At 47.2% G+C, this 12988-nt stretch overlaps 1 protein-coding gene across 20 annotated transcripts in view; it reads left to right on the plus strand.

The window, feature by feature from the left end:
- Positions 1-12988, plus strand: part of Cacna1c (calcium voltage-gated channel subunit alpha1 C) — a 659151-nt gene that overhangs the window by 581658 nt on the left and 64505 nt on the right. For all 20 annotated transcript variants that reach the window (XM_037204209.1, XM_037204213.1, XM_037204211.1 and 17 more), the window contains 6 exons: positions 2226-2333; positions 3540-3592; positions 3863-4009; positions 5529-5730; positions 7216-7374; positions 7970-8080. In XM_037204209.1, coding sequence (XP_037060104.1) covers positions 2226-2333; positions 3540-3592; positions 3863-4009; positions 5529-5730; positions 7216-7374; positions 7970-8080 — 780 coding nt within the window. The remainder of the gene's footprint in view (positions 1-2225; positions 2334-3539; positions 3593-3862; positions 4010-5528; positions 5731-7215; positions 7375-7969; positions 8081-12988) is intronic.

The raw sequence follows: 12988 nt of genomic DNA on the forward strand, positions 1-12988 counted from the left end.
ATCATGGTTGATTTACAGGAGTCACACATACCCTTAAAGTAAATGGCTCTCCTTCTCCCAACAGCCATCAGTTGCCAATAGTTCCTTGGCTAGAGGTAGGAACTTTGTGCCAACCTCTCTCCTCCATGCTGGAGCTTTTCTGGCTTGAACTTTTGCAGGTCTTGGACAGGTTGTCATAACTTCTGTGAGTTAAGAGGTGCAACTGCCCTGTTGTGTCCATAAAACAGTTTTGTTGCAGCCATCCACTGCCTCTCTTGCGATCTTTCTGCCCCCTCTTCTAGGTTCACCCCTGAGCCTTGGAAGAATGTGTTATGGAAACAAGAATGATTACATGGGTCAGGGACATTGGCAGGATCTAAGAGGGATTATGGAGACAGGAGAACTAACATTAAAGGCCTTTGGAAAAAGTCATATGGAAATCTACTACTGTAGAAGATTCCTAAGATATATTACATACACATATGAAAACAGTTTAAATGGAGTTACCCTACAACAGGAGCAGGAACAATGCTCCCACTAAACAGGATAGCAAATAGTCTAATACCCAGAATAGTTACCTCTTTTGGACTTGCTGGCCAATGGGGACCATAAACCCCCAAACATTATAGGCTGTTGCCATTATTCTTAGTTACCCTCCAGAGCTTAATGGTAAGACCCTACTGTTGAAGGTGCCAGATATTTGAGTCATGGAACATAGAGAAATCAAGCTGACCTGGAAGCTTTATCCCTATTGGCTGGTTTTCATGGTGCTGGAAAGTGCTATACATGCTACCAGATGAGAGAAGTAATCATCGATCTTTCCAAGCTATGAACACCATGTGATAAAATGATGGCTGTCGTGGCAGGATTAGCCCGCTGATGCAAATAGTGGCACGAATGTCTTTGGAATAATCAGGATTTAACTATCAGCTATTAGGAGAAGGGAACTTCATTATCCTGGGGAAACTTTAAAGCCTGGCTTCCTCTCAGATCAGAAATTCTGGCCAGGAAGGAAAATCACAGGCACATATGCCAACATTTTAGCCACATGTTCTATGTCCTCGCACTATGAAGAAGAGTAGACAACCCAAAGGGGAGTCTTTAGAGGGATCAGTTGAGCATTTCCCATGGTAACACCTATGGTGTCTTAGCTTCTTTTCCTGTGTCTGTGATAAAATATGTACCCTGACTAAAGTAGATCAAGGGAGAAATTATTTACTTCAGTTCACAGTTCAAGGGTACAGTACATAATGGCAGCAAAGTCAACCAGCAGGAGCTTGATGCTGCTGGTCACATGACAATAAGAAATCGGAGAGTGATGAATGCTTGTGTTCAGGTAGCTTTCTCTTTTTTATGCAGACCAGGACCCAGGGAATGTTACTGCCCACATTTTAGTATAGGGTTTCCCACCTCAATTAACCTAATCAACATAACCTTTCACAGGCACACCCAGAAGATAATTAATCCCTCATAGTTGGGCCTGGAGGATGTCTCCTAGGTGATTCCAGATCCTGTCAAGTGATAATTAATATTAACCGTCAGATACAAGGAAGAGAAAACCGGATGTGAGGAGTGAAAAGGGCAGCATAAGGCAGATGGAGGGACACCTTCCCCAGCACCCCAAGGAGAGGGGTAAACCCTGGCTGGTAAAAGGAGAACAGAGAGGGGTGTCCCTATTCCATGGGAGTCTTCCTGAAAGGGAAGACTATCCCTGAAGAAACTCTCAGAGCTGTCTCTGACACGTTGAAGGAGCGGGTAGACCTTGCACAAGTGTACACCAAGTGAGAGGTGAAAAGGAACTTCTCATCTGAAACTGAAATCTTTTCTCCCCCACCAACAGTCAGGACTGGCTCCAAGGAGCGGTCTTCGGGGCAGTTGAATTTCCCGTATTTGCTCCTTAGCTGGCTCGACAGACAAACAGAGCATGCATAGTGCCCTTCCACTTAGGTAGGATTCAAAAGTAGGGTTAAAGCAAGGGAGAAGCCTTTTTTGAGTTAACATTGGTCTTTTCACCACTCAGACAGGAGTTTGGAAGAACTTGTATCTCTGTCACCACCCAGAGTCCAGAGAGCCCTTTGCATTGTATGAGTTCCATCAGTGTGAATGGAAAGGTTGTCTGGGAGCCTGTTTCCTCTCACTCGGAGCATAGGATCTGCCTGCCTGCCTATGTGGATGAGTCCAGGGACTAGCTCAAGGCTGCTTAGGCTGAAACCTCATCTGCTTCCTATTCTCTCTTCCCATTGCAGCACGTGGTTCAGTGCGTGTTTGTGGCCATCAGGACCATTGGGAACATTGTAATTGTCACCACTCTGCTGCAGTTCATGTTCGCCTGCATTGGGGTCCAGCTTTTCAAGGTAAGTCCTGCCTCCTTCCCTCTCCTCAGCATTCCCAGGGAAGGGAGCCAACAGATCCAAGAGGGGACAGCAGTCTAAGTCAGGTGTGCAGAACAGTGTGACCTCTGACTACAGCCTATCAGACCTGAGGCAGTGTGACCTCAGACCACAACCTGTCAATCAGAATGAGGCAGTGTGACCTCTGACCACAACCTGTCAATCAGACTGAGGCAGTGTGACCTCTGACCACAACCTGTCAATCAGACTAAGGCAGTGTGACCTCTGACCACAACCTGTCAATCAGAATGAGGCAATGTGACTTCAGACCACAACCTGTCAATCAGAATGAGGCAGTGTGACCTCAGACCACAACCTGTCAATCAGAATGAGGCAGTGTAGTCTCAGACCACAACCTGTCAATCAAACTGAGGCAGTGTGACCTCAGACCACAACCTGTCAATCAGACTGAGGCAGTGTGACCTCTGACCACAACCTGTCAATCAGACTGAGGCAGTGTGACCTCTGACCAAACCTGTCAATCAGACTGAGGCAGTGTGACCTCAGACCACAACCTGTCAATCAGACTGAGGCAGTGTAGTCTCGGACCACAACCTCCTTGTGCTTTCCAGACCAAGAGGGTAGAGGGAAGTCGGCTCTGCCTCTCCCAGCTAACGGCCTCTGTGCTCTCTGTTGTACCACCCTTCGGTTAGCTGCCCTTCTTTCCAGATAACTTTTACCCTCTGGTGCCCATCTGTCCGTCCTTGGTTTAAAGCCCACAGCAGTTACTGACCCAGAACAGCTCCTTGCCCATACTGCAGCACCCAGCCTGAGGCCAGAGGCCTGGCTGCTTTCTTCTCTTCGGCTTCCATCTCTTTAGTTCTGCTAGTCCCTCACCGGAAGTGCTCTTTCCCTGCCCTTCACCCCCGCTGGGTAAATTTCCACTGACTCCCTCCCATAAACTCCCTCCAAGCCCAGATCCCCCCTTTCTTCCTCTCAAGACCTTCCTAGAGAGCAGAGCCTTCCAAGGTTGGTGCTCCTGCTTTCGAGTTTGAGTGCGCTCTCAGCTGAATGGGGGGTCGTGTCCTCTGCATCTGGACTCTGTTCATTGTTCACCTGTTGCCCCCGAAGCTCGAACTCAGGACTGTGCTCCAGACATACTGATTGATCATCTTCTGCTGGATCCATCCCTGGAGGAGCATCTCTAATCCCATTGTTCTTCTCTTCCAGGGAAAGCTCTACACCTGCTCAGATAGTTCCAAACAGACGGAGGCAGAATGCAAGTGAGTTTAAGCTGGCAGGCTCCCCGAGCCAGAACTGATTAACTCGGGGGAGGTTGGTGGCTTGGCTAGAGAGGAGTCAAGACTGTCCTCTCACCCATCTCGATATCTGACCTCATTTTTGTGACATGTGACTTCATTCCTCAAAGGTCAAGCCACTGATTTTTTTTCTGATGGCTGGGGTAACATGGTTGCATCCCACCCAGCATGCCAGGAATCATTGATGGTACAGATGTGGGACATCCTATGATTACCTTTCTCTTCCTTTCTCAGGGGTAACTATATCACATACAAAGATGGAGAGGTTGACCACCCCATTATCCAGCCTCGAAGCTGGGAGAACAGCAAGTTTGACTTTGACAATGTTCTGGCAGCCATGATGGCCCTCTTCACTGTCTCCACCTTTGAAGGATGGCCAGAGTGAGTACGATTATCCAGGCTCACAACCCTGACATTAGAGAGTTGAGACACTGGCTGTCCAATTATTACCCACACTGGCTGTCCAGTTATTACCCAAGGTCTTATAACTTCTCTGAATTTACAACCCAGAGGTCATACTTATGTTATCCTTGGGCAGTGAGATTGTTTCTAAAACTCCCCTAGAACATGATCACTGCAGAAACATAGACTTTTAGCTGGGCATGGTAGTGCATGCCTTTAACCCCAGCAGTGGGGAGCCAGAGGCTTGACACTAGCCTCGTCTATGTAGTGAGTTCCAGGCCAGCTAAAACTACAGAGCGAGACCTTGTCACAAAAACAAAAGCTCTTATGAAGATATTGTTGGAGATGGAGGGTGCAGAGGATTTCACTGAGGGCCTTGTGTATGTTATACAAGTACTGTCCCACTCAATACATCCGCAGCATTTTAGAAACCTCAACCAAAAATGGAAATCTTTTAACTCCTTTTCCCAAGCTCAGTATGAGTCACAAGACTGGGAGTCCCTGCCATTATCTTTATGGCATTTCAGAGTCAAATACAGAAAGAATTTCTCTGGTGTAAACCTTTGATCGCCACCGAGTTTACCACTCGCCACATGTAGCTGACATGGGTGAAGGTAGCCGAGAGGTCTGTCTGATTAGACTGTGTATTCATCTCCTTGGATAAAGCTTTGTCTACACTGACACTGTTGAGTAGAAAAGAAACAAAAGCCAGGTGTCCCATCCAGACCTCTGCAGATGTGACATTTTCCCTACTGGACCAGCCCATTGGTCTCCCCACAGCATTGCTGGTAGCAGTCTGGGCCATCTAGTGCTCTTTGTATCTTGGTTTAAACACCTATGTCCCCATCCAAAAGTGCATGGATGGGATTTGCCCTTACTATATAGCAATATATAAGTGACGCTCAGAGAATAGGCATATACTAGGGAAATTACAACAGAAGAAGAGGAAATCATCCTGGTCCATGAAGAACAAGCTCAATTGGTCCCATAGTCCAGAGTGTAATGAATGGCAGACTTACGTATAAGTGTCATCTAAACCACTGTAGATGATGTGAATGATCTAGAATCATGCTAGTTTTATTTTATCTAAATGAATTTTTTTCTCAGATTTACTTTTTGTTTGGCCTCACCTCCTTGGGCCCATGCCAGTTTACAAAGCTGTTTCAATATTTACCAATATTTCTGTATTTGGAATTGATGTTAGTGATGAATGTTGCAGTTCAACAGCTCTTGACAGTTTCAAGACACGGTGTATATATTTTACCAGCTGCTCTGTAAGATAGGAAAATAGGGAATTACCATTTCCACTTGACAGTTGTGGACTCAGTGCCAAAGAGATTCATTGGTTTGCCTGGATGGGACTTGAGCCCAGACCCTCTGGCCCCAGCCTGGAGCTGTTTCCTTTGATTGCAGGGATCCCTGGGAGCAGTGGTGCTATCATCTCATGGAGGTGACACTGCTTCTCCAGTTCACTCTGTGAGCCTGTCTCCTCCTGTAGGCTGCTGTACCGCTCCATCGACTCCCACACAGAAGACAAGGGCCCCATCTACAACTACCGTGTGGAGATCTCCATCTTCTTCATCATCTACATCATCATCATTGCCTTCTTCATGATGAACATCTTCGTGGGTTTCGTCATTGTCACCTTCCAGGAGCAGGGGGAGCAAGAGTACAAGAACTGTGAGCTGGACAAGAACCAGGTAGCCTTCTGGGAAGGAGAGGAAGAAAGCAGGGCCCACATAAGAAAATGCAGAGGTTGGCTGTCCAAGACCCACTCAGAAGGGAGCCTAGGGTATTTGGAGAGACGTGTGTGGATACCAAGGTTCTCTGTCCTGTCATCTGACAGAACAGGGTTTTGTTCCAAATTCCTGCAGCAGAAATATGGATCCAGCATTTCTTAGACCCAACAGACATTAAATCCTCACAAATCCCAGGTCTGGACAATGTGCTCAATCAGCAAATGTTTGTTACGCTTCCGCATAGTGACACTTTGTTTCAGGCAACGTGGAAAAAAGAAATGTATGTCATTTCCAAAAATGGGAAAGTTACTCTATGCCCAGGTGTGTTGGCACCACTGACAAAGGAGAGAATGAGCAATGTGGGAACGCGAGCTTGGCATGGCCAAGAGAAACCACTTAGATGGCTTCTCAAGCAAAACAGAGGTCTGAGCAGGGGTGGGGAGCAGAGAGTCTGAAGAGGGGGTGAAATGGTGACACCAAGGTCTAGAATACATTCTGTTAGCTTGCCGGAATGGGCTAGCAGCTCCTCGGTGACTAATGTGCTGTTGGGGTTGGACAGAGGTGTGAGACCTCAGCCCTCTTTGCACTCCCAGTGGAAACATGTTCCGAACAAAGCCAGCTCCTGAGGACACAGGCCCGTCTGCCCAGCTCTGAGCATGGCAGAAAAGCTGGACCCTTTGTGGGCTTAGATATCTGCTACTTAACTTTAGAGTCAGCGTCCGGGCTGCTGTGTAGACTTGGTGTGGAAAGGAAGGCAAGGGGGGAAGTCAGTTGGAAAGTGTAGATGAGGGTGTAGAGAGCCTGACCTAACAGCAGTTCTTTGTAGTAAAGATGTAAAAGCAGGAGGTCAGATCGGCAAGGCTTGGGGATTAAGCGTGGACGTCAAGGGTCAAGCAGGCTGGAGTGGCTTTTTACTTCCTGATTTAGAGATTTGGGTGGGCTGCATAGCTATTGCCTGACATTTTCTATATTCCCAAGACTTTAGTTAGAACAAGAGTTCCTCTCTTGACAGTTCTGTGTCTTCTGATCTTATAGATACTGGACAATAAGGAAGAAGGATTTAGGATAGAAAAAAATAAATTAGGCAAGAGATAGCCCATGGAGAACCTGGTATAGAACATAACCAATGAGAGCTATGAGCCAATCAGTATTTATCAGGCACCATGCACTTGCTGAGCAATGCACCAGTCATTACCAGTTTTAGAAAAGGAGCTAAGCTCCTTGCTTGCAATCTGGATAAAGATTTGATGGACAGAGCCTCTGTCCTTGATAAAGGAAGCCAGAAAAATGAAAAGCATGCTTGACATTACATGCCACATCTGTGAGCTAGAGCCTGAGAACACCTTCCCAGGTGGTTTCACATGCATCCTACTTTTTACTGCCACGCACCCTTCATCATCCCTACTCTTCCCTCATGTGCCTTCACTTCTCCTTCTTCCCCTCCAGAGACAGTGTGTGGAATATGCCCTCAAGGCCCGGCCCTTGCGAAGGTACATCCCCAAGAACCAGCACCAGTATAAAGTGTGGTATGTGGTCAACTCTACCTACTTCGAGTATCTGATGTTCGTCCTTATCCTGCTCAACACCATCTGCCTGGCCATGCAGGTCAGTCTATGGGTGGGGGGCTAGCCTAGGGAAAATGCTGGGGAAGGATGTAATAGAAGGAACCATGAGGCCAGGTCAAGTGGTCATCTGCCTGCAGCTGGGAAAGTGAGAGAGACAGAAGAGTGAGCGAAAGACAGGTATCCCTTCTCAGGGATGAGGCTCCTCTGAGACCTTATGAAAGAATCCCTGGGGCCCTGGATGGATAACAGAATAGAGGAGGTAGAGAACCAAGAGAGTAAGCCTGGAGTCATCATCATAAGGCATGGGGTATACCCCTACCTACAAGGAAGTCAGTTTGTGCCAAGGTTCTCAAGTACCAGAAACATCCAGAAGTCATCATGCCCAATCATCAGGAACTCAGATCTCTGCCACCCCAGTTATCAGAGATGGGAGGAAAGGCAAGAGCTTGCAGTGTCTTCAGAGTCCACCTGCCTGCCCAAGGCATGATGGGCAGCCTTCTGAGGATGGCTCAGGGAGGATCCCTGTAGACATGGGGGCTGGGCATGTAGACATGAGAAAGCTGGACAAAGGTGATAAAGAGCCAAAGGACTTCAGCCTCATGTTCATGGTCTTCCCCTTCCCTCCCTCCACTTAGCATTACGGCCAGAGCTGCCTCTTCAAAATTGCCATGAATATACTCAATATGCTTTTCACTGGCCTCTTCACGGTGGAAATGATCCTGAAGCTCATTGCCTTCAAACCCAAGGTAGGTCTCTGAGAAAAAGCTGTTTGACGGGATGGGGGTGGGTATGCGTCCACAGGACAAGGGATGCAAAGGGAGAACTTGGCAGTAAAGGGCCATCCCTTCTCTGAAGAGTGCTCTAAAATCTACACTGGCCAAGAGGTGAACCAGGCCAACTCCTTGAAACATAGCCTTACCTCGCAGTCTTGTCCATGACTGGGATGATCAGGAAGTAGATTCCTCCATGAGTTGAGCTGTGGTCTTTCCATGAGCTAAGCCACAATCCTTCTCCTCCCATTTCCTACCACCTGGCAAGCCAAACTTCTCCTGGCCCAGCCCCCCAGATCTAGGAAGGTCCCTGATAGGCCCCTCTCTATTGCATGTTACATACAGAACAGTTGATTGTGAGAAATCCAGGCTGAGCTATGTTTGCTCAGGGCCCAGCACGCCATGCCATGGACACATGCTCGGAGACATTGCCGTTACCCACTTTGTCCGCCAGCACAGGAAGAGCGGGTGCCTGCAGATTTCCCTACGTCACTTCTTGCAAACAGCACCTCTTCCAAAAGAAGGGGCTAGCAGTGTCTGAATGAGGTGGAGCTGACAAAGCTGACTGCCTGTCACTCTTCCTCACCAGCCTTGATCACTGTCCCAGGCGACACCAGAGCAGGCTGGTAGAAGTAGTGCCCACTACAGTCCTTGACCTTCACAGAAGGCCAGAATCTCTGATACTCACTGGCCTGTGAGTGACAGCTACTTCAGAGGCAGCTGTAACAACCCCTCAGGAGCTACTGTGGCTGCCCCAACGTTTTCTTGGAGAGTGGTGAAAAGGACCTGGCTGGAGAGTCACACTTAGAGATTTGAAACATTCACCAGTTTTCCAAGCTTCCTCTCCCCCTCCTTCACCAGCTTCACCAGATGTAACACAGGATAGCAGAGGGCAGGAAGACAAGTCTCCAACTCTATCATGTTTAAATTTTGGCAGCAAGTCCAGAAACAACTACACAGTTATTAAGGGAAGGAGCTGGTGTGTTCTCTGCTACATGGAGCTGTTCACAGTGGTGCTTCCTCGGCATGGGCTCTGCTGGGTACTTTTCAGAAAGATAGAGACAACCTTTGGGTCATTTAGAGATAGACCATACAGTTTTCATAAATACTGCTTCTTCCTTTCAACCACAGGACACCTAGGGATCTTGAATACTTTTCAAAGACTCCCCATGAGCCTCATTTGGTGCAACCATCATAATGGTGTTTCCCTACCTCCAAGAAGGAAATATGGTCTTTGTCATATTTCTTTCCAAGTTCAGACCCATTAAGGGATAGTTTGTGGCCTGGCCTGGAAAAGACCACCAAGTGGTTGTGGCTACCTTCTATGGGGCCCACAAGCATTGCCACCCACATGTTGCCCTATTCCAGATTCCATGCCTTAGAATACAGAAGCGTCACCCACATTCTCCTGAGCCAGGCCAGGAGAGCAGGACCGCTGGGCTTCACCCTCAGTTTTCAACCTCTCAGGAAGCTGACATCATTTTCACCTCATGTCATGAAACACATGGCTTAAATATTTGGTCTTCAATCATCCCACAGTGGACAGATATGATCCTGGTGTGGGAGGCAATCTCCAGAGCTTGTCATGAACTTTTTGAATCATGTTTCTCTAGCATCAAGCCATGTGCCCTGAGGAGCGCATGAAATTGACATCTTCAGGGGCCTTGGCCTGAAACACACATTTGGTATATCCTACATGTGAAAAGTCATGAGACATAACCAATTGGGGTGGCCTAAACCATAAAGAGTTTCCTATTTTCTTCAATACCTGGTGTTCAATAATGAGAAGACAGGGTAAAATATGAAAACTTTTCCTGGGTGCAGAAGAGAAGCATCTCACACAGCAAGAGTCGGTCTTTAACTTCAGAGGACAGCAAGGGGTTCTCTTCTGTTAATTCCTCAAAAGGGACCCCTGACGGTGGAGAAGTAAAGACTATTAGTGTGGGTGACCAAAGACAGTTGACTAGTTAATTGAGAAGAAGATGCAGGAGAGCCTGGTCCCTCTACACCCTCGTTAACTCTATTCTTCACTGATAAACAGACTAGAAAATGTGCCCTTGAGTTTTTAGGCAGAAACCCTCATAACTCTGGTAGAAATAGCTACGTAGAGTTTGCCCAAGAACAATGGAGTAGCTTCTGACAGACCTGGAATACCAATGGCTTTTGGACTTTCATTTTCACCAACTGCTCATGTATGGTACGAGTCCCCTGTGAAAGGATAGTTAGCAAGAATGTGAAAGGTGGCTGTGTTAGTCATCCTGGCATTATAATTATAAAATCCCAAAACAACTAACACAGTTTTGAAGGTTTGAGTGCAAGATGCTTCCATCAACACATTCCAGGGAGGGTGGTAGGTGGTGGCACGTCATAGCAGAGTTGTGTAGAGGAGCAATTCAGTCACATCTGTAACCTGGAATCAGAGCAAGAATGCAGGCTGGAATTTCACAATCCTCAAAGAGCGGGCCCTCAGTGACCTCCCTTCCCTTCCCCTCCCCTCCCCCTCTCCCCCTTCCTCTTCCTTCCTTCCACCCACTAGGCTCTATTTTCTGAAAGTCCACATCTTCTCCCAGTAGCACCACTGTGGGGAGCAAGCTGTTAACACATGGTCCTTTGCTCAACACTTAGCATCCAAACCACAGCAATTGGCACCACCCATAGTCAGAGCAGTCTCATCTGGAGGTGTCCCTGATTGAGTTTGCCTTGCCATATCCTCCTCATATCTGATTGGTTGGTGGGTTGATCTATCAGTTTGGCTCTGTTTCTTTCTTCCATTGTCACTACAGTGATTGATGCTTGGATTCTTTTCCTCCATATCTGTTTTCCTCACTACTCACTGTAAAATAAGTTTACTCAAGAAAAATCTCTGCCTTGAATCCAACTTCCCAACTCCCTAAATCCATACTTCGTTCATACAAAAAAAAATTCACAGAAATATGAGATGTTGATCTAAACAAGTTTAAAGACCTCTGTCTCTCAGACAACCTGGAGAATGCAGAGGTGATCTGTGGAAAAGGATACGTGAATGCCAAAGGAGTTCTGTCCTTAGATGTAGGGAAAACATGCTAAAGAGACCTGGATGATACTTGGTTCTGCATGGATATGCAGATGCAAGTTTGGGGAAAGGTTTGGTTGAAGTGTTCAAAGGGTAACTAAATAGTCGTTTAATTGTGTGATAGATTATATTTCTATCGTGACCTGAAATATGTCAATAATTACAAAAAAATTAAGAAAACTTTTATGATAGGTGCTGAAAAATGTCCGGTGTCTAAAAATAAATATAACAAAAAGAAAAGTAAAAAATTATAGCAAGGATTAAAGAAAAACTAATAACTGAAGAGATGAATTCCTATACTGGAAAACTCTCCATTGATAAAACATTATTTCCTCTCAACTCGATCTATAGATCCAGCACAATCCCAATTAAAATCCTTAACGAACCCTACCCCAGCAAGAAAAGCAGAAGGGAGGGAGCCACACAGCAGACTCCATGGAGTTAGTAGGAGAAGTCTTGGAGTTCAAGGTTTCTGCTCTGGTCGGCAGCTCTGATCTGACTGGGCAGGGCATCCATCGCAGGGCCTGCTGAGGAGTGCTGTGGCCACAGACATTCCGCTCTCAGCAAGAGGACTGAGTGCCGGATAATGTCGTCACTTAAATGCCTCGGCTTTGCTGCTGACGAAGGTTCAGCAAGAACAACTAAATGAAGACTTGGGTCGATGAGCCTGGCAGCACAGTAGGCCCAGAACCTCAGGGGTGTCCCAATGAAAGGCCTTTAACCTCTCTGCTTCATAGGGCTCCCAGTGGGACTGAAACTCACTTTACCCTCCATAACTAGAGAATCCCTGTGGGAGCTGCTGTCTTCTGGAAAGCCCCTGAAGCACCGAGTAGGGGACTTGGGACTGGTGTGTTGATTCCTTAGTAGGGACTAGCCTGGTGTAGGCTTGGGGGATGAGCTGTCTGCTAGAGCCTGCTGGAAACACAGCAGCATGGAGCAGTGTCCACACGGTGCTGACATCACCTGATGGTGAATCAGCTGTGAGGATGACGACAAGGAATGAAAGAAGGCTCAAAGTTTCCTGCCTGGCCGAGCGGTGGTGGTGCACGCCTTTAATCCCAGCACTCGGGAGGCAGAGGCAGGCGGATCTCTGTGAGTTCGAGGCCAGCCTGGGCTACCAAGTGAGTTCCAGGAAAGGTGCAAAGCTATACAGAGAAACCCTGTCTCGAAAAACCAAAAAAAAAAAAAAGTTTCCTGCCTGTCCCTCAGGGAATGGACCGATGCTACAATTCATTGAAATTGAGGACAGTGGGGAGAAGCCAGCCTGAAGGGGATCTGGAGAGGTATTGGGTTTTTAAAGCTGTTAAAATCTGGAGCAGGCAGTCTGGGCAAGAGATCTATTTTAAGAGTCGGTACTACATATGGCCCTCCTAAGTAGAAATTCCAAGAGAGCTGTCCCGGAGCCTCCTCGTCCCAGAATGAGCTAACAGGTGCGGCTCTGGGGAGAAAGAAGAAGTGAATGGAGGCCTGGAGGCTAAAAGCTGGGATGGCCCAGACAGGAGATCAAGAAGAACCAACGTTTCTCAGGCTAAAGTGCTGTGTGAGTGAAGCCAGCCACAGAGAAGAAAGGCAGGATGAACAGAGAGCCTGGAGGCTGCCCTGCTTGTCCAGGGAAGCAGGAGGGGAGCCTTGATGTACTAGCCCCCCTCAGTGAGTGGTGCAGAGGACTGTATTTCTTCAAAGCCACACTGATCTGGAAACTTTAATTTAAACAACTTCAGGAGTAGGTAAAAATATTGTCTCTTAAAACTTGTATGGGAACTTAGCCATCATTTTTTTTAGGCTAATGACCTTGAATCATTTCTAGACCAACAAGCCCCCATTTCATGATA

This window comes from Peromyscus leucopus, chromosome 3 (genome assembly GCF_004664715.2).
Source record: "Peromyscus leucopus breed LL Stock chromosome 3, UCI_PerLeu_2.1, whole genome shotgun sequence".
Classification (NCBI taxonomy): Eukaryota; Metazoa; Chordata; class Mammalia; order Rodentia; family Cricetidae; genus Peromyscus; species Peromyscus leucopus.